Source organism: Stigmatopora argus, chromosome 3, assembly GCF_051989625.1.
Source record: "Stigmatopora argus isolate UIUO_Sarg chromosome 3, RoL_Sarg_1.0, whole genome shotgun sequence".
Lineage (NCBI taxonomy): Eukaryota > Metazoa > Chordata > Actinopteri > Syngnathiformes > Syngnathidae > Stigmatopora > Stigmatopora argus.
Window position 1 is genome coordinate 15,288,528 of NC_135389.1, and position 21,769 is coordinate 15,310,296.

Genomic DNA, 21,769 nt, shown 5'->3' on the forward strand with positions numbered 1-21,769 from the left:
ATTATACATGGTCATTTTTTAAGAATAAAGCCTTACTATAATGGTAATTTTTAAAGAAAGTCTTACTATACATGGTATTTTTTAAAGCAAAAAGCCTTACTATACAGTATACATGGTCATTTTTTAAAGAAAAAAGCCTTGCTATACTTGACAAGGACGAGTGATAAAGACTTTTAATATGGATTTATTTACCCAAAAAAGATCATTTAATAATTTCTGTCACGGGCTGGCTATAATTGAAGAAAATTTTTGAAGAAAAAAAGCCTTAATATACATGGTCATTTTTTGAAGAAGAAAGCCTTACTATACATGGTCATATTTTAAAGAAAAAAAAGCCTTATTATACATGGTCATTTTTTAAGAAAAAAGCCTTATGATACATGGTCATTTTTAAAGAAAAAAGCCTTACTATACATCGTCATTCTTTTAAGAAAAAAGCCTTACTATACATAGTCATTTTTAAGGAAAAAGTCTTACTATACATGGTCATTTTTTAAGAAAAAGTCTTACTATACAATGGTCATTTTTTAAGAAAAAAGCCTTACTATTCATGGTCATTTTTAAAGAAAAAAGTCTTACTATACATGGTCATTATTTATAAAAAAGCCATACTATACATGGTCATTATTTTTAAAAAAGCCTTACTATACTTGGTCATTTTTTAAGAAAAAAGCCTTACTATTCATGGTCATTTTTTAAGAAAATGACTCTCTAAACCACTTGTTAAGAAAATGACTCTCTAAACTACTTGGATTGGATTGGATAACTTTATTCATCCCGTATTCGGTAAATTTCATTGTGACAGTAGCAAGAAAAGCCATAAGTTATAAGTTAGACAGTACAGTCGCAAAGGCCGCAGAACAACAAAGCAAAAGCAAAAGTACAAAGCAAATCAAAGTCAATGGAATCATTAAGAATCACCAAATCAAATCATTAAGACAGAAAAGCAGCAAAAACACAAAACGAGCAAGAGTGGACGGAGCTACCGCCACCGGCTGCCATTTGAACGGCGCCATCTTGGTTTCGGTAGCAAAAACGGATAGACTCAAAAAGACGTAAAGTTGGACAAAAACTGGAACCACACTTCTCCCGGCACTTTTATCCAGCTCCGAAACTCCGGCGGCACCGAGGTGTTGCTCCTTCTGCTGCGTATTGTAACAGCTAGTCCCATGTGTGTAACAGCGGAGGCATGGCTGAATGGTTCCAAAAACGAAGTAGCCGACAGAAGCCAGGCTAACAGAACAAGGAAAATTGTAAAAACTTTAAAGTAAAAAGTATAAAGTACAAAGTAAAGTAAAAAGGAATGTATTAAGAAATATTAAAATGTAATTTAAAAAAAGATAGAAGGGCTGTAAAACACGAAAAACATAAGTGTACAGAGCTACTGCCACTGGCTCCCGCGTGAACAGCACCATCTTGGCATGTTGTCTTTCGTTCCGCCAGCAATGAGTAATTTTTGGTCACATTTTCACTTTACCATTTGGGATTTAATCCCTAACAAGCACTAATAGCGATTGTTTACAGTAAAATAGTGCTTAAAGTTTGGTTTATTATGTCCACAAAATAGAATTTCAATACAGCCACAATGGCTTTCTTTGCGGAATATGGTTGCGCTCACCAAGGCTGCAGCTGTATCTTTGATTTGAACAATCAGTACGACTTTCAGAAAAATGAGCACCCCCCCCCCCCACCTGCCCCCGTCTGACACATGTAATATTTAATTAGTAGACTATCACACTTGAAAGGACCCAAGGACTTTGCCTGAAAGACGAAAGAATCGGCCTTTTGTCCATCGTCATTTTGCAGGGGAAAAAATAGCTGTAGATTCTCCTCTAATTGCATTAAAAGAAAAGTATAGACCTTTATGGCGCTTTTCAAAACGCACACAGTGAAAGCTCTCAAATGCTTTTTTTTCATATTTAATAAAACATTCTTTTGTAAGGGTATTGCGTTTAGATGGGCGTTATTGTCAAAGGCTTACCAAGGCTGCTGACCCCCGCTGTTATGCCAACGCGCTAATGTACTCTAACTTGTTTTAGACATTTTTTTAGTCCTTTCAGCATTTGTCACACATGGCAAAGTGTCAAATAAATCACTTATTTTAACACATTTTACAATTATCATTTTTGGCAATGCCCTAAGGGGCTTTATAATATTCATTCATTATCCTCACAGGGGTCATGAGGGGTGCTGGAGCCTATCCCAGCTAATTACACCCTTAATTGGTGGGCAGCCAATCCCAGGGCATTTTTCTCCTCAATGACACACTTTTTATTTTGTATGAAATCCAACTCTTGATAATTGACATCAAATTGAAAATCGTTAAAAACTGAGCCTTTAATGGTGGTCCCTTGGAACAAAAAGAGTACCAAGATGTTAAATATACTTTCTATTTATAATTAAAGGGTTAAACAAAAGTGTTAAAACATGAATTCAAAATAATACACAGACATCCCAAATCTGCAGTTTTTATTTCATTTCTTCTTTTTTTTAAATCTTTGATTGTCTTTCTCACCAGTATGATGTGTACTGACATTTTTTTAGAGCCACGGCCGGCTAATAAATACAATGAAATGTTAAAACGCACCATTTAAAACACAAATAATAGTCATCACAGGAAAAAAAGTGTGTCTTGATGTTTAACAGAGGCCTTATAAAAGAAACAAAAACTGCTGGCCAGACTACAATATGGGACCAACAATATCACCTCAGTCAGTATTAGAAAACAAAAGAAAAGTAAATTGTAAGCTCTATCCAGTGCTTAGGATGTCTTAGCTGAGCAGGAGTTTTCCTGTCCTGCGAGGGATGCTCAGATTCAGATTGTGAAGCCCCTATAAATAATATGATTCATTTTAAAAATTGCCCAAAACAGAGGTAATGAGTGTAGAAGTGGAAGTTCAAAATGGCAGAAAATGAAAAATAAAATAAAACATACATCACACCAGAAGAGGGAAAAAACAAAAGTGCTCAAATGTGGGTGTTTTAATCAGACTATGTAACTGTCAAATGCAGATATTTGTTTTCTAATGTAATATTTTTGCTCACGATGAAAAGATAGACATTTCCCAAAGAGAAAACTTACTTTTTTTTTTTTTAAATTGTGGCGTTTTTGAATATACTAGCATTGACATTTAAGTTTTGGCCAAACCGTTACATGGAATAACTTGTTAATTAAAACAGTTTTCCTTATTCTATTTTAATTTCTAATACAAGAGATGTATCATTTTGAGCACTAATGTGGAAAAACTTTGATATTGACATTGCCTTTCCCCCCCCCAGAAATTCCCAGATAAATTGCTTTATTTTTTTATAATTCAAAAAAAAAACTTTACAGTTAAGACTGAGGGGATTTTTTTTAACATTAAAAAATTATATGCTTCAAAATGTTAATAATCACAGCATGGAACATGGAAAAAGTCTTCAAATGAAAATTGAGCAAAACTCTTCTCAAATGCCTTCGTTAATAAATTATTATAAGCAATGTATGCCAGGTAGAAAAACAAGTGAACCAGAACTGATATTCTGTTTTTTTTTTTTGTTTGGGTTTGTTTTTAAACAATGCATGCCTGGGGCAAGTGATCTCTCATATGTTGAGACAATTACAGTCACCACGACACAAAAAAAACAATTTTCGTACCTATGGAAACACAATAGAAAATACAGTGATGAGAAACTTTCTTATCCTACAGTAATGCCATCATGCTTCTTGAATTTTAAGTGTTGTAAAATATAGCAAAATGGCATTTAGGCTGGAGGAATTCTGGGAAATGTGGTAGATGACATTGGAGCCGAGAAGTTTTAACGTGTAAGACTTTTTTTGTGTGTTTTTTGCAGCATTTGTAGAAGTTAAGACTACACCATAGCGAGTGAATGTGAAAATAAGTTTGGCACATTTTGTGTAAAATCTGTAGCAATAACATTAGGAAGTAATATTGTGTCATATGGGATTTGCTCCGTGTTTGTCTGACAGTTAAAACACTTTACATCTCTATCATTGTACAAAAACAAAACACATTCACAATCTGGCACATCATACCTGAGATGGGATGTATGTATACTGTATATTTGTAAGTCATTAGTATCATAAAATAATAATAAAACGGATGTGCTGTTTGTTTGAGACATGAACGTAAGACTATAGGATTACAAGAGCTAGGATTTTTTTTTGTTCTTTCTTTTTTCATATTAAAACTTTCAAATTGAAATTTCAAGTTGTGCCAGTCCAGAGTTTATGTACAGGCAGCGGCCCGACCAGCGAAAATCAAACCAAAATAAAATACAATAAGTCATAAAAACATCAAGATCATCAAAACCTTAAATTGGAAAAAAATTGACTCCATCTGCTCACTCCTTTTTAAAACACTTAAGACCAAATAGCTGCAGAAGAGTCCATGCAAGTTGGTGGCAAAAACAAAAACAACAACAATGCAGTCACATGACACCGGGATTGTCGCATTTTCCGGCTTATTGTCGTTAATGTTGTCTTCCAAAAAGTCAGGAAAATGGATTTAGTCTAGTCGGCGCTGATGTCCTGCTGCGTCTCGTGCTCACTGCTGTAATCCGACTTGGGCTCCTCTTCGTAGTCTTCGAACATGTCTGTGTCGTCGTCGCCATTGGTGGGATGTCCGCCTATGTTCAGAGCCGGCACGTCTTTGACGGAGTCGTACACGCTTTGGATGACGGGCGCAGCCGGCTCTGGGCTGGCCGAGTTGCTGGAGCAGTCCGAGGTCAGGTGAGGTGAGGACGTTGCGGCCGTCGCCATGGTGATGGAGCCTGGGTAGACCCCCATGCCGCCTGGGGTGCTGCCCAAGGCAAGGGGAGCCTGAGGTCTGTCAATGGAAAATGGAATGATTAGGTGAACACATTGAATGCATCATACTCGCAGGACAATACGATCAAAACAACAGCTAGAGACTTTTTTTTTGCAAAATAAATACAATCAAGGAAAATCCAATAGATTTATGAATGAGTTAAATCAGGGGTCGGGAACCTTTTTGACGAAGAGAGCCATAAACAATTCATATTTTCAAACATTATTCTTAGAGAGCCAAACTAAGAATTTAAAAGTAAAAATACATGAAATGTGTGCAATTTATTAATCATTTCACAAGTAAAAAAAGTCTCTGAATTCTTTTGAGTACATTTTTTCACTGTTGCTAATCAATGAGTATAAATCAGAGTGTGCATGCAGAAGAGTCTAATGAAGAAAAATTATGATTACAAAGGTGCTAGAGATAGTGTCGGCGCCACATTGCCGGCGTGACGCTCCCATTGGTGTGTTCGGGACTCAGGTCTCTCACCAGTGGTTCCCATATTTTACCACAGGTTAGCGGAGAACCATATACACCCATCAAAAGAGCCACATATGGCTCCCGAGCCATAAGTTCCCTACCCCTGAGTTAAATAGAAAACCTGATCACAAAAGGACTAAAGACAGACAGTGCTGCAAAATGAAGTGATTTGTTTCACAAAGACAAGCGGTGAGTTCTGCAATTTTTTCTCTCCTGTATCGTCAATTAGCGCCATTCTTTCTGACACTTTTTATGTGAAATACTGAAACAAAAACAGCAGAAGCGGTCTTGTTGAAAAGGGCGCTGGCTTGGTGGTTGTTCAGTTGGCGCAGTCTTGATTGAAAGCGCAGGCCTCCTTCAATGACAGGCTTCTTTTTGCATTAGCTTGACCACACACGAGCACGCGCGCAAAAGTGCGCGGTCAATGTAGCGTTCAAAGGGCTGCTTACTTTTCATATTCCACCACGTCTGTCTGACTACATCCAAATCCAGCCACCACAAGCTTGCCGGCATTGTCCTCGTTTTAATAAATGACACGCTATTAAAAATGACTCCCGTTGACAGCCCTCTGCTAAATCCATCCATGAGACGCCGACGGCTTTAAACGTGTCCCGGGGCCTGGATTCCATTAGGACAATGCCACTGTTTTCTCCTTCTGCGGCACACTCGTGTGCTTTTAACAGGGAAAATAAGGAGTTCAGGGAATTTGTAGAAGTTGGCACTCTACTCCAACAAATAGACGCAAGTCTGAATATTTCTTTTATTGTCAAAAGCTTAGTGGCGGGGAAAAAAGGCCTTGTGTGAAGAACAGTGTGACATTTCTGCAAGCCTCCATAATTTTAATGTGCCTGCGTATTATAGTGTATACAGAAAATAGTCAAGCAAGCATTTAGAGCATGGGTGCTCACACTTTTTTTCTCCAAAATCGACTTTACTTTGCTGCTCTTAAAATTGGTTGGGGGTGCATGCTCGGTACTCAGTTCGGAGTAACGGCTCATCGCCACCAAAGTGCGCCGAATTGAGGCATAATTGCAGCATCCGTTTGATGTGTCAAAGATCAATTCATCACTTAATGAGCAGCTGTCACAGCTCATTTATGTTAAGCGAGGATGTCACACATAAGATCCCTATTAGCCTGATGATTGTGAGTATCGCACATGTCGCAGTACTAACGAGACTTTGTTCAGACCCAAAGGAAGTCCATAGACTGGATCAAATCTTCCTGTCATGTGATCTACTACAAATACCTTGGCAATTGACGTAATAAAAACCTTACAAACACCGTACGAGTCGTACGGTGTTTGTAAGGTTTTTTGGGGGTTTGTAAGGGGAATCATAATCATTTATAAGGGCAGTTATTGGCAGAGGTTGACAGGTATGTAATAAGCACACATGACTTGGACTCTATTGGAATGGTAAAATGTAAAATCCAAGTCAAACCAAGCTGATTCCACAAACCCAAAGCAACAACATGGCGGAGCAACTTTGTGGACTCACCCGACAAAGAACTGCCTCATCTCCTGACGCCGCGAGCGCATCATCTGTTTGTACTCGCCGATGCGCAGCTTCTTGCCGTCTATGATGCACGTCCTCTTGGGCCGCGGTTTGTACTTGTAGTTGGGATATTTCTCCAGGTGGATTTTGCTGAGGCGCGCCTGTTCCTCGTAGTACGGCTGCTTCTCCTGGTTGCTCATGGCCTTCCAGCGGGAACCTGACGACAGACAGCCGCAAAACCTCAGTACAGACGCTCTAATATAGTAAGGCTTTTTATTTACAAAAAAGACCATGTATAGTAAGGCTTTTTTCTTAAAAAATGACCATGTATAGTAAGGCTTTTTTTCTTAAAAAACGACATAGTATTGTAAGGCTTTTTTTCCTAAAAAAACGACATAGTATAGTATGGCTTTTTTCCCCTAAAAAAACGACATAGTATAGCATGGCTTTTTTTCTTGAAAAACGACATAGTAGAGGAAGGATTTTTCCCTAAAAAACGACATAGTATAGTATGGCTTTCCCCCCTAAAAAACGACATAGTATAGTAAGGCTTTTTTTCTTAAAAAACGACATAGTATAGTATGGCTTTTCCCCCCTAAAAAACGACATAGTATAGCATGGCTTTTTTTCTTGAAAAACGAAATAGTAGAGGAAGGCTTTTTCCCTAAAAAAACGACATAGTATAGTATGGCTTTCCCCCCTAAAAAACGACATAGTATAGTATGGCTTTTTTCCTTTAAAAAATGACATAGTATAGTAAGGCTTTTTTTCCTAAAAAAACGACACAGTATAGTATGGCTTTTTTCCCCTAAAAAAACGACATAGTATAGCATGGCTTTTTTTCTTGAAAAACGACATAGTAGAGGAAGGATTTTTCCCTAAAAAACGACATAGTATAGTATGGCTTTTCCCCCTAAAAAACGACATAGTATAGTATGGCTTTTTTCCTTTAAAAAATGACATAGTATAGTAAGGCTTTTTTTCCTAAAAAAACGACATAGTATAGCATGGCTTTTTTTCTTGAAAATCGACATAGTAGAGGAAGGCTTTTTCCCTAAAAAACGACATAGTATAGTATGGCTTTTCCCCCTAAAACACGACATAGTATAGTATGGCTTTTTTCCTTTAAAAAACGACATAGTATAGTATGGCTTTTTTTCTTAAAAAACGACATAGTATAGTAAGGCTTTTTTTTCTTAAAAAACGACATAGTATGGTATGGCTTTTCCCCCCTAAAAAACGACATAGTATAGCATGGCTTTTTTTCTTGAAAAACGAAATAGTAGAGGAAGGCTTTTTCCCTAAAAAAACGACATAGTATAGTATGGCTTTCCCCCCTAAAAAACGACATAGTATAGTATGGCTTTTTTCCTTTAAAAAATGACATAGTATAGTAAGGCTTTTTTTCCTAAAAAAACGACATAGTATAGTATGGCTTTTTTCCCCTAAAAAAACGACATAGTATAGCATGGCTTTTTTTCTTGAAAAACGAAATAGTAGAGGAAGGATTTTTCCCTAAAAAAATGACATAGTATAGTATGGCTTTCCCCCCTAAAAAACGACATAGTATAGTATGGCTTTTTTCCTTTAAAAAATGACATAGTATAGTAAGGCTTTTTTGCCTAAAAAAACGACATAGTATAGTATGGCTTTTCCCCCTAAAAAACGACATAGTATAGTATGGCTTTTTTCCTTTAAAAAACGACATAGTATAGTATGGCTTTTTTTCTTAAAAAAAGACATAGTATAGTAAGGCTTTTTTTCTTAAAAAACGACATAGTATAGTATGGCTTTCCCCCCCTAAAAAACGACATAGTATAGCATGGCTTTTTTTCTTGAAAAACGAAATAGTAGAGGAAGGCTTTTTCCCTAAAAAAACGACATAGTATAGTATGGCTTTCCCCCCTAAAAAACGACATAGTATAGTATGGCTTTTTTCCTTTAAAAAATGACATAGTATAGTAAGGCTTTTTTTCCTAAAAAAACGACACAGTATAGTATGGCTTTTTTCCCCTAAAAAAACGACATAGTATAGCATGGCTTTTTTTCTTGAAAAACGACATAGTAGAGGAAGGATTTTTCCCTAAAAAACGACATAGTATAGTATGGCTTTTCCCCCTAAAAAACGACATAGTATAGTATGGCTTTTTTCCTTTAAAAAATGACATAGTATAGTAAGGCTTTTTTTCCTAAAAAAACGACATAGTATAGCATGGCTTTTTTTCTTGAAAATCGACATAGTAGAGGAAAGCTTTTTCCCTAAAAAACGACATAGTATAGTATGGCTTTTCCCCCTAAAACACGACATAGTATAGTATGGCTTTTTTCCTTTAAAAAACGACATAGTATAGTATGGCTTTTTTTCTTAAAAAACGACATAGTATAGTAAGGCTTTTTTTTCTTAAAAAACGACATAGTATGGTATGGCTTTTCCCCCCTAAAAAACGACATAGTATAGCATGGCTTTTTTTCTTGAAAAACGAAATAGTAGAGGAAGGCTTTTTCCCTAAAAAAACGACATAGTATAGTATGGCTTTCCCCCCTAAAAAACGACATGGTATAGTATGGCTTTTTTCCTTTAAAAAATGACATAGTATAGTAAGGCTTTTTTTCCTAAAAAAACGACATAGTATAGTATGGCTTTTTTCCCCTAAAAAAACGACATAGTATAGCATGGCTTTTTTTCTTGAAAAACGACATAGTAGAGGAAGGATTTTTCCCTAAAAAACGACATAGTATAGTATGGCTTTTCCCCCTAAAAAAACGACATAGTATAGTATGGCTTTTTTCCTTTAAAAAATGACATAGTATAGTAAGGCTTTTTTGCCTAAAAAAATGACATAGTATAGCATGGCTTTTTTTCTTGAAAATCGACATAGTAGAGGAAGGCTTTTTCCCTAAAAAACGACATAGTATAGTATGGCTTTTTTCCTTTAAAAAACGACATAGTATAGTATGGCTTTTTTTCTTAAAAAACGACATAGTATAGTAAGGCTTTTTCCCAAAAAAAACGACATAGTATAGTATGGCTTTCCCCCCTAAAAAACGACAGTATAGTATGGCTTTTTTCCTTTAAAAAATGACATAGTATAGTAAGGCTTTTTTTCCTAAAAAAAACGACATAGTATAGTATGGCTTTTTTCCCCTAAAAAAACGACATAGTATAGCATGGCTTTTTTTCTTGAAAAACGACATAGTAGAGGAAGGCTTTTTCCCTAAAAAACGACATAGTATAGTATGGCTTTTCCCCCTAAAAAACGACATAGTATAGTATGGCTTTTTTCCTTTAAAAAACGACATAGTAGAGTATGGCTTTTTTTCTTAAAAAACGACATAGTATAGTAAGGCTTTTTTTCTTAAAAAACGACATAGTATAGTATGGCTTTTCCCCCCTAAAAAACGACATAGTATAGCATGGCTTTGTTTCTTGAAAAACGAAATAGTAGAGGAAGGCTTTTTCCCTAAAAAAACGACATAGTATAGTATGGCTTTTTTCCCCTAAAAAAACGACATAATATAGCATGGCTTTTTTTCTTGAAAAACGACATAGTAGAGGAAGGATTTTTCCCTAAAAAACGACATAGTATAGTATGGCTTTCCCCCCTAAAAAACGACATAGTATAGTATGGCTTTTCCCCCCTAAAAAATGACATAGTATAGCATGGCTTTTTTTCTTGAAAAACGAAATAGTAGAGGAAGGCTTTTTCCCTAAAAAACGACATAGTATAGTATGGCTTTTTTCCTTTAAAAAATGACATAGTATAGTAAGGCTTTTTTTCCTAAAAAACGACATAGTATAGCATGGCTTTTTTTCTTGAAAAACGACATAGTAGAGGAAGCCTTTTTTTCTTAAAAAACGATATTGTATAGTAAGGCTTCTTTTCTTAAAAAACGACATAGTATAGTAAGGCTTTTTTTCTTTAAAAATGACATAGCAAGTAAGGCTAAGAGAGTCGGAGAATAAGTCTGACTTCTGATTCTTCACCTTCTAGTTGTTGCTGTGGTCCACTGGCAAAATCATTGGGTCAGAACATGAGGTGGGAATCAGGAGTGAGTTCAATTCCACTCGTTGCAATTCACAAATTGTTTATTGAGGTAATGAAAAGGATAAATACAAATTCCAACTTTACTGTGGTGCAGTGGCAAAGATAATGGGTCAGAACTTCAGGTGGTCTCAAGTTCAAATCAGAAGTGAGTTTGATTCCACTCTTTGCAATTCTCAAATTGTTTATTGAGGTAATGAAAAGGATAAATATAACTTCCAATCATTCCATTTCAGAAGTCACTGTGGTCCAGTTGCAAAGACAAATGGTCAGAACTTCTGGTGGACTCAAGTTCAAATCAGGAGTGAGTTCAATTCCACTCTTTGCAATTCACAAATTGTTTATTGAGGTAATGAAAAGGATAAATATAACTTCCAATCACATCATTTCAGAAGACACTGTGGTCCAGTGGCAAGAACAATGGGTTGAAATTGAAGTTGGACACAAGTTCAAATCTGGAGTGAGTTCAAGTCCACTCTTTGCAAATCTCAAATTGTTTATTGAGGTGATGAAAATGATAAATATAACTTCCAATCATCTCATTTCAGAAGTCACTGTGGTCCAGTGGCAAAGACAATGGGTCAGACAGACCTCAAGTTAGTGGATTTGACTGCCATGTGGGAGATGGGGTTCGAATCCCGCTCTCGTTTGACTAATCACTACACTAGTAGTTCAGTAAATGGGTAATCCTTTTTTCATTCAAATAAAGACTTAGTCATTTTTTTCAGCAAAACAATATTTCCGGTCAGCCTTCGGCTGACCGGAAGACAGTTGGGAGGGGGGGTTCCTGGTGGTGTTCGACAGTCGGCCTGCGGCCGACTGCCGACACCATACAGTCGTTGACTGGCGACACCGGGACGTGAACCCTCGACACCCACGTCGCAGGCAGGTGACTTACCCACTACACCACGAGGCGGCCCGCCTATGCATGATTGGAAGTTATATTTATCCTTTTCATTACCTAAATAAACAATTTGAGAATTGCAAAGAGTGGAATTGAACTCATTCCTGATTTGAACTTGAGTCCACCTGAAGTTCTGACCCATTGTCTTTGCCACTGGACCACAGTGACTTCTGAAATGATGTGATTGGAAGTGATATCTATCCTTTTCATTACCTCAATAAACAATTTGAGAATTGCAAAGAGTGGAATTGAACTCACTCCTGATTTGAAATTGAGTCCACCAGAAGTTCTGATCATTTGTCTTTGCAACTGGACCACAGTGACTTCTGAAATGAAGTGATTGGAAGTTATATCTATCCTTTTCATTACCTCAATAAACAATTTGAGAATTGCAAAGAGTGGAATTGAACTCATTCCTGATTTGAACTTGAGTCCACCTGTAGTTCTGACCCATTGTCTTTGCCACTGGACCACAGTAACTTCTGAAATGATGTGATTGGAAGTTATATCTATCCTTTTAATTACCTCAATAAACAATTTGAGAATTGCAAAGAGTGGAATTGAACTCACTCCTGATTTGAACTTGAGTCCACCAGAAGTTCTGACCGTTTGTCTTTGCAACTGGACCACAGTGACTTCTGAAATGAAGTGATTGGAAGTTATATTTATCCTTTTCATTACCTCAATAAACAATTTGTGAATTGCAAAGAGTGGAATTGAACTCACTCCTGATTCCCACCTCAAGTTCTGAACCAATATTTTTGCCACTGGACCACAGCAATAACTAGGAGAAGAATCAGAAGTCAGATTTATTCTCCGACTTTCTTAGCCTTACTATACTATGTCGAATTTTTAAAGAAAAAAGCCTTACTATATATATTGCAAAATCACCGCAAAGCCTATTGCCTTTTGCTAACTAAAGTAAACCATGTGCAATGGTTGTCATTTGCTTGGGTAGTAGAGTCATTATGGTGTTTTTTTTAAACACAAAGCTGACTGTAATTGTTTTGTCATTTGAAACTCAACACAAAGCGACGTGTGATTGTTTTGTGGCTTTTGCAAAAAAAAAGCAATATAATCAGATATTTTTGAAGGATTTTTCAAGGCTCTGTGGTCAAAGTGTTTTGATAAAGAGTTACACCACATGCTGTCTTTATTGTTTTTTTTCTGAAGAATTTGAAAGATGTGGGTGGTAAAACCTCTTATGTATGTAAATTTCAAACTAATGTTCATAGTGCTGCTAAAAGCTAAGTTCAGTTATTTAAAGAGGTGGAATCTTCACTATAGATTTATTTCTAAACATACATTTACATCACGTTTTTTTTGTATTCCAAAAAATTAGCATCGACACTTGTATTAAGTCAGAGGCCATGAAGTCACAGTAATACTGTCAGTTGTTAATAACATTAAGACATGTTGAGACATACAATCAGAAGCCCGGACATTCACCATCCATCTGCACAACGCTAGTCGATGTTTATTGCCCCATGACCTTCCACTTTTAACACTGGCCGTAAAAAAGCAACAAGAACTCAGCTGTGTTATGATGCCAGAGAGATGTGCATTGTACACAAATACAAACATTGCATTCTCCAGTTTTAAACAGACTTCTGCTCAAATGCTGATTTCGCCCAAAAAGTCAATTGGTCAAGTCAAGACTCGAATTGGGACTTGGAGGTCAAAAGTTGAGGCTTTCCGTATTTATGACTGTACATAAAATATGTGACTAAATCGGACCTTTGTTAATATCTGCTCCAATGTAGACCGTCACGGTGGTCCAGCCTGTGAATAATGGTCTAAGCCACCACGGTTGTGGAGAAAAAAACAGTGTGAACCGTGTCAAGCCTGATTTGGAGATACTTTCATATCTTTGACACTATCTACCACACATGCTGGATCATATGTCAGTCGGCTAATCGGCCTTGAGAAGCGAACCTAGCGCGGAACTGGAAAGAATCCAGTTTTTTTCCCACACAGGAGTAGTAGTAGTAAACTGGCAAATTTCTGCTGACACTCACACCTGAACCATTCCCAGAACCATGCATGTTCAATTTCTACATTTACAAAATTCATGCTTTTTCAGCAAAGTCCATCAAATGTCGTTAATATGTGACACAAAGCATTGTCTAAAAAGTAAATAACAATCCAGCACCCTTACCTAGAATCTTGCTGATGTTGGAGTTGTGCATGTCCGGAAAGGTCTGCAAGATCTTTCTACGCTCATCTTTGGCCCAAACCATGAAAGCGTTCATGGGCCTTTTGATGTGCGGCTCATTGTTGCCCCTACCACGCGCCTCTCGAAACACGCGAGCCTCCGACATGTTGCTTCCTGTAAACGGGAAATGTAACATATTAACAATTCACCCAGTAATGAGGATAGGACATGGGTCTAAAGCTCCAAATTCTGGCCTATGGGACAATACTTATGGGCCCCCCATTATCATCATCTCTCGCCGTCAACATGTATAGACAAACCCAAACAAATCCTGCCAGCAAGCTTTTCCCAATGGAGAATTAAAATTCACCGTTCCCGCAATAAACAAAACAAAATGTTCAAGAGGATAACATGTTGACACTGGAAACTCTGTTTAGTTTTGCTTTGTTGAGCTTCACAATAAATATTTGCACGGGTTGAAGACCTGAACGAGACACAGCCGTGTTCTTCTTTCTAGCTTTGCACACACAAGCCTCTTTTGCACTGAGACAATTTCACACATTTTTACCATTGCATTCGCCTTTTTTGGTAAAATGCAGAAGGTTCAATTAGTGGTAAATCCATTCATAGTAAGCTACCAGTGAGTCTGACGAACTTTCCGCGACTAGTACCAGGCGTGGAAGAAGTATTCTCACTCACTCATATGAAAGTAGTAGAACTTGAATTCCTTATTTTAAGGAACACCATTGGAAATTTAATGAATATAAAAAAGTTAGCAAACAGTAGGAAAGAATAGATAGCCAACATTACATTCGCTCAGGGCCTTATGCTCCTAAAACAGGTTCACATAGTTATGAAAATGTGCAGTGTTTAAATAACAAATACATTGTACATGTAGACATTTGATTGCCAGAAGCTATCGTTCTTTTCTAGGGTGGAGGGGGGCAAGACACTGGGGGAATTGTCAATAAACAATTATGTAGGTGACAACATCAAACAACAATTGTTTCCAAAAAGGCAAACTAGGGAAATTTTGCTTCAACCAATATTTTTTTCACCCTTGTAGACCACAAAAACCTGTAATGTGCTTGGAATCTATCTCTCTCAAACAGTATGGAATTTATTTTTGAATGAGGATGACACTTGACTCAAGCTCTATTTACCGCATGCCTTTTCTTCAATTATGCATCATTTACAAGGGTGGAAACCACACTATTAGCCTATACCCACATCCTAGGTGAGCAGTGATGTAGAAGAACAAATGTTGTCTCACCATCCAGATCCTCCGGTCTGGTCAAATCGATGACTCGATGGACCATCTTCCCAGCATCCTCGCCGAGCTTTCCCAGGTGATGGCTCAGTGTTTCGTAATGCAGTCGCTCCTGCAAAGCCAGGAAAACAAAAACAAAAACTGAGATTTACGCCAGTTGGTTTAAATCGGGCTTAACATGCATATTTCATTTCAGGTTATTACCATCATTAATGTTATAGAACATTGCTGGTTTTTATTTTTTCATCGATGTTTACGCATGTCTTTTTTGTTGTTACCCATGTCATGAGGGATTTAGCCCAAAATTCTACTGAATTCCCAATGGAAACATGTCTTAACCTTCTTTTCTATAGTCTGTATTTTTATACGTATTGGGCTGGACTTTTCTCATTTGAAAAGCTTTGATGGTAACGACGATAAAACTAATTGCCGGGTTTATTTTGTTCATATGTCGCTGTGGTCTCACCAGGGGATCTAATATGAAGTTCCCATCATGCACTTGGGGAAGCCAAGAAGCAGCTAAAATGACAAACATGCGGTGGAAAACATGGACACGCTCCGCTACTCTGCCTCCTACCGTCCCTCCTCCTCCTTTTTCTGGTGACAGAGGCATTTTGTTTGACGCAAGAGATGGTTGCTGGGTGAAGTCATGCTGGCAGAGCGGCTGGAACTTGTGGGCCACGCTGTATAGAAACGTGTGTTTAAGTGTGGGTGTGTTTGGGGGGCCAATGTCAGCACCACGACGGGGCTGTAATCAGGGCGGCCGCAGAACATGTGCCCGGGCCGCGCCGTGCTCACCGCAAGGACGCCAGCGCATAACAAAGGCAGCACACAAGAGGATAAGAAAGATGAAGAGAAGAAGAGGAAGGAATGGAAAGTATTTCAACCGAGAGGCGGATAGTCAAGATGACAGTCCTTTATGCCTTTTCTAAATATAGGATTGAAATTCCTCCTAATGTAGTGTGTGTATGTAAAACAAGTATTTTACAAGTGAACGATTTGATCTTATTATTATATTGTGGCATCATTAGCATGGCACCGGTAGCGCAGTCAAACGCCAATGGGTATCGAAGCGTACTAAGGAATAATGTGCCGATGCGGTGAAATTTGTCCTTTTTGAGCTCTAATGTTTAACAGCTGGTCGCCTGACCGATTCCATACAGAAAAAAGTATCGGTCCAATATAGGTCCTCCACCCGCTTTCTTGTCCTTTAAAGAACTGACACAGTGGTACCTCGACCTACGATCAGCTCTACCTACGAGATGCTCGAGATACGATGAAAATTTAGATCGAATAATTCGCCCTAGATACGATCAAAATTTCGAGATGCGACCAAGCCAGGTGGCCATGGCACTGTCTTGCCGCATCTCTTTCGTGTGTAAAATATATCTACAAGCACGGGGCGGAACTGGAAAATTCAGTTTTGTGTAAAGTTACATTAAACGTATGTTTGAGTGTGTCTGTATGTATTAATCCAAGTTAATTTAAATTTGTTTGTTCCATTACGAGTGCGTTATCGTGGAAAGATAACCCCCCACCCCTCTCTTTCTGTCCCTCTCTGTAACCTCTGCGAAATCCGCCCAATTTTATTTATATTAAACACATTTTAGTACTATTAAACCACTCGTTATTTATTACTTTGTCAATATATGGCGAATTAGAACAAATAAAATGTTTTTCAAATCCGATATCCTGTTTTTGGTGTTTTTTCAGAGGGTTGGAACGAATTAATTTGTTTTTAGTTCATTTCAATGGGAAAGGTTCGCTCGAGTTACGAGAAGCTCGACATACGAACTCAGTCCCGGAACGGATTAAGATCGTATGTCGGAGTACCACTGTACTGTATCGAATCGTCAGGAAATTAGTAACTTAGTTACAACTAGCAGCTCCCAGGGTTTACATGTAGGGCATTCTTTTTATCACTGAGTTTCTATTGAAAACAAACAAAAACGGATGTTGTTCTGAAAAGTTTGATTGGCTTTTGAAGAGAATTAAAAAAAAAACGCATCCGTCCTCCATCCTTTATTTAACAGAGGTATGAATTAGAGCGAGATGAAGAAAAACAAAAGCGTATGACTTGAGTGAGTTGACTAAACAAGCCCTCCGTCAATTAAAAGTGATGAAGGACACGTTACGGTGAGGCGGCCAATTCAGTCGACCATTAATTAAAAAAGATCCTCACAAAGACCATCAAGCCTTTTAAACGTTTCATAAACACCACTCTTCATGTTAACGTTTCACTCAGAACGTTGTTGATGCGGTCAACAAGCATTTTGCACCAATAAATCCCATCATTTTTGCATGCTACTATTTCCTCTGAGCTGCTGGAACATAACTCAGTCAACCTCATAAAAAAATGAATTAAATTGAATTGATAAAAAGTAAAAAAGGTGCTTGCTCATATTCTCACATTCAACAGCCATCAATGCTTAAATGACTCAAAAAGCGACGCTCTTATCATCTTCCGCTTCTGGGTTCTTAGAAAACTCACCTTTTGAATCAATTTGACACGCTTACAGTGACTATGGGGAAGTCATTATTCTGATTCGGTGAACAATAGCAATAAAAATACAAAAATCGAACAGCACCTCTTTAAACGGGCCGCTCGACTCTCAGATGGTTTCAGCGCGGTTTCTACAACACGCACGCCCACGCACACGTTCAGGCTATTTCCATTGTGTGTATACAGCCGCCATCCAGAGGGAAGCGCCCCAAGCGTAAGGCAATACCCTACAATGTCTCTAACTGGCCGGGTGTGTCGTCTATGTACCAGCAAGAATGACATGGCACATACACAAGATCCCTTTCGGCTCTTCATTTACGTTGCTTAAGCAGGAACTAAGTTTTGAAATTCACCAGTGAAGGTCAGGTTCAAAAGGTTTTAAGGGGAAAAAGACCAAGATGGAGGTATGAAGTCACGTGACTAGTCGGTTCCATCCATGATTTAAAGAAGACATATTTGTAACTATATTTGAGGTGCTGTTGTTAGGTTACCAAAATTCAACAACAAACACCAACACGGCTATGGTTATGTGGTTAGGCAGTCTTTAATGACAATTAGCGTGCCAGTAGACTCCAACGTGTGGTTGCTCCACAATGTTGTGTGTGTGCGTTTATGTTCCAAAGAAGCAAGTCAATTATTTGTTAAGATCAGTCTGCAAATTTAAAGGTGCTCTTATATTATAGCCAGATGGCACCATGATAACCATCATATTTGCAATCGTGACATGTGGCTAATCCACAGCATTGTATGCGTATGAGAGAATGTCTTAGAATAGACTAGATTCATATATTGCAGAAGGCTCTAAATTTTGGTGGCTCCACAATGTTTTATGTATCAATTCTTATGTACGAGTAGCTTATTAGCCTGTTCTTATTTGAATTTTCGATGATTCTTAATAAACAATTTATTAATGTAAGCTGTTTTGGAAATTGTTAAAGTGTTTATCAACAATGCCACTGGAGAAAATCAACTTGGGAGTTAATATAAAAAGAATAGAAAATAACATCCAGCCACATTTTTGTGAGATTTTCCAGGGGGAAGAACCAAACAAGTCCAGGAAAATTTAAATGAAATAAGTGCATCAATCGTGACCTACTTGAGCCAGATCGGTTCAAAGGCTCCGTCCCCTAAAATATTTATGACCTTCCTAATCCTCACCCGCCGGTCTAATCATGCTTGTCCCACCGTGTGATCGCCCTTATTGGAGACATCTTTTGGGTAGCCCAAAAGAAATAGAGAAGTGGCGGACGTGGGTAATTAGAAGTGATCATAAATAAGGGGAGAGCCCGGAATCACACGCTAAAACATGACATTCATTAGTCCGCTAGTACAGCCCTTTTTTTGCATACTCACATTAAACATGGCAATGGGACCTTAAAAAAAGTGTCCCCACTATAATAGCGGAATGTAAAAATTCATGCCACACAAACATCAACAGACAAGAATACAAATGAAAAAATAGCAGCCGAGATGGTTCCACAAAATGAAAAAACATGGAAAGACAAGTACACAATTATTATAAACACATAACTCACCTTGTTGCCATTGTTAAGACTAATATTGCTCAATGCTGACAGCTTGGCCTCCAAGTTTTGGTGTCCAGGAGGTGCTGCATGATGATGATGGTGATGATTAGGTGGAGGTGGAGGAGGAGCAGGTGCCTGCTGGTGGTGGAACTGCTCCCTCTGGATCTGCTCCCTCATACTTCTGGCCTCCTGGATGGCCTTCATTACGGCATCCTGGTCTCCAAACAGTGCTGTGGAGTTCAGGTTGGAGAGGATGTCTAAGGGCGGAGGTTGACGAGGACAGGAAGACTGTCACATTCACACCAGTCTCCAGTTTGATGACAAATGTTCAACATTTTGTGTTGCCAATCTGTCTTTATTTGGGGTCAAAATATCTTTATAATTGGTCAGAATTTTCAAGCTAATGATTGTGCCAGGGCAAAATAAAAGACTTCCTGTGTGTAATGTAAAATGTAAAAGTAAAAAAAATCAAAATGTTAAAAATAATGCAAACCCAATAGCAATGATTAGAGAAATAACAGTGTATCATTCTAAGAAACTGATTTTTGTAACTTTGCCACAGTTACATGTTGTTGTCGTAGTTGTGTTTTTTTTCTAAAACTATTTTTCTACATCTTTCCTACTCACGAAGCAGATGTACATGTGAAGAACAAGGAAGCGGGTAAATAAAAGGACGCCAAAGTTTCCGTCGCCTTTGCCTGTTTTAATTAGGAGACGAGCGAGGAAGCACTAAAGGCTTGGGTGGCCGTGAAAACCCGGCAGAAAATAGCACGGTCTAGTGAAATTGTTTTCATGAGAGGGGGGAGGTGAATGTAATGACAGGCTTTAGATTAGCCTTAATAACAGATAGCAGATAGGTAGACGCGTAAAAAGGTCTGGGCTCCGGCAGACAATAATGTGAGGAAGCTCTTAAAAAAAAGCCCAAATAAACGTGTGCTGGTTTTCACTGTTTCCGCTGGTAGCCTTTTCATGAAAGCTAAATACAGGGCTCTGGTATCCAGTAAAACACACCCCGAGGTGTCTGCAGTCTACCAGGCACGTGCCACCATGGCTAGTGCCAGTGGCAGTAGGGCGTTGTTTTAACTATGGCATGCCAACGATGGTGTAAGGAACAGCTAAGTTTAATTCAATTGGAAATTGGTCGCTGCGGAGAAATACTGTTTTTGCAGAGACACAATTCTGCCAGCAGGGGATCTTGTCTAAATCTCAATTTGGTAGTTCACTTCAGGCCTCAAACAGGGGTGTAGGGGTGGAGCAGCAGAGAAAAATCTTTTGGAGAGAGACCTAAGCAACTATTAAAGGGACTTCTAAAAATTGCAGTAGGCCAGACAAGGTCTTTTGAGCTCCATTTATGTGTTCTAGCGAGAAAGTGAGCAGCGTCAGTTTGAACCAACTTGAGACGCTGGATAGAGTAAAATATAAAAGTACAATGCGTTCCAACAATCAAGCCCAGATAAGATAAGTTATTGATTTCCATTTCAAGGTTAGGCTGCAACCTAAAATCAATAAAAATAGCACAAAAATGGTAGCATCAAGCAAAATTATACGTCCTTAGTCCTTGGTCATTGGTTCCTGAGTTTTTTTTTCTGATTCTGCACTAGCAATTTCTGAATATTAAATGTTTTAGCCTGCTTGACAATTGAAAGTGTCTGAAATGGGTAGATCTCAGACAAAATTTCTACTTAATTTTCTGGAGGACTCATGAAGGGTCCAAAATGCCTCAAGAATTGTTACATCAAACAATTGATGGGAATAACTTTATGAGACTGCTGCAAAGTGAAAATTGCAAAGGGGCACAATTATCCAATAATTCTCTGGTGTAGTAATTCAACAACATTTTACTTGTCAAATGATGCCACCATGCTCTGCCCACACACCATGACGAACACGAAAAATGTTTCGCAATTTAGTGTACTGTACATGGCTCCAATTTGTCAACATTCAGACAATATGCCTGAAGGGGAAAAAAACATAAGAACACTTGAATTTCTGTATTTGCTGTCAGTTTTTGAGGCCGTTCTGTTATTTCTGTGTCAGTTCTGTCATTGAGTTCAACCATTTTCAAGACCTTTTGACAGGACTAATCATGATGGATGATGATAGACCAAATTTTTATAGTTCTAAGTGAAATTAGCTTCAGTGGGTGAAATTTTTCCAAAAATGAAGGAGTGCCTTACCCAGAGAGGCATTGCGGCCCATGGCAGAGACTGGACTGGGGATGCGAGCTTTGGTAGCACCGGTGGGGCTGCTTTTGTTCCCTAAGAACAGAGTATGCGCGCTTGGGGATGTTGGGGAGGTCTTGGGCCGGGCGGAGAGGTTGAGTGGCTGCGTGGAGCCTTCCTCCAGCTGATGAGAAACATAACAAATGATTTACAATAAAAGTAAAACAACGTGGTCCTTTTAGTGAGCGTTAAAAAAAGAATGATCAGTCATATTCATATCATTGCAATTTTTCGATACAATGAGTACAGCACGACCAGGAAAAGAGGCCACTTAATTTTTTGGGAAAATACTTTACACCCATTGTGTACGATAAAACTTTTACTGTGTAAAGACATTTATATTAGAATGTATGTGTTTTAG

General features: G+C 38.2%; 2 protein-coding genes across 6 annotated transcripts in view; one reads left to right on the forward strand and one right to left on the reverse strand.

Annotated features, from left to right (window-relative positions):
- The window catches only part of LOC144071551 (ethanolamine kinase 1), a 37,503-nt gene extending 17,633 nt beyond the window's left edge, over positions 1-19,870 (forward strand). Inside the window, exon 9 of one of the 2 annotated variants that reach the window (XM_077596766.1) lies at positions 19,238-19,870. The gene's annotated coding sequence lies outside the window, so the exon portion shown is untranslated. Of the gene's footprint in view, positions 1-15,626; positions 16,824-19,237 lie in introns of those variants that run through there. The other variant, XM_077596767.1, reaches the window with a different exon arrangement.
- The window catches only part of LOC144071549 (transcription factor SOX-6-like), a 75,523-nt gene continuing 56,206 nt past the window's right edge, over positions 2,453-21,769 (reverse strand). For 3 of the 4 annotated variants that reach the window (XM_077596762.1, XM_077596760.1, XM_077596761.1), the window contains exons 12-17: positions 21,364-21,532; positions 19,196-19,443; positions 15,161-15,269; positions 13,891-14,061; positions 6,789-7,002; positions 2,453-4,829 (exon numbers count right to left, since the gene is read on the reverse strand). In XM_077596762.1, coding sequence (XP_077452888.1) covers positions 4,514-4,829; positions 6,789-7,002; positions 13,891-14,061; positions 15,161-15,269; positions 19,196-19,443; positions 21,364-21,532 — 1,227 coding nt within the window. In that variant the 3' untranslated portion in view covers positions 2,453-4,513. The remainder of the gene's footprint in view (positions 4,830-6,788; positions 7,003-13,890; positions 14,062-15,160; positions 15,270-19,195; positions 19,444-21,363; positions 21,533-21,769) is intronic. The other variant, XM_077596763.1, reaches the window with a different exon arrangement.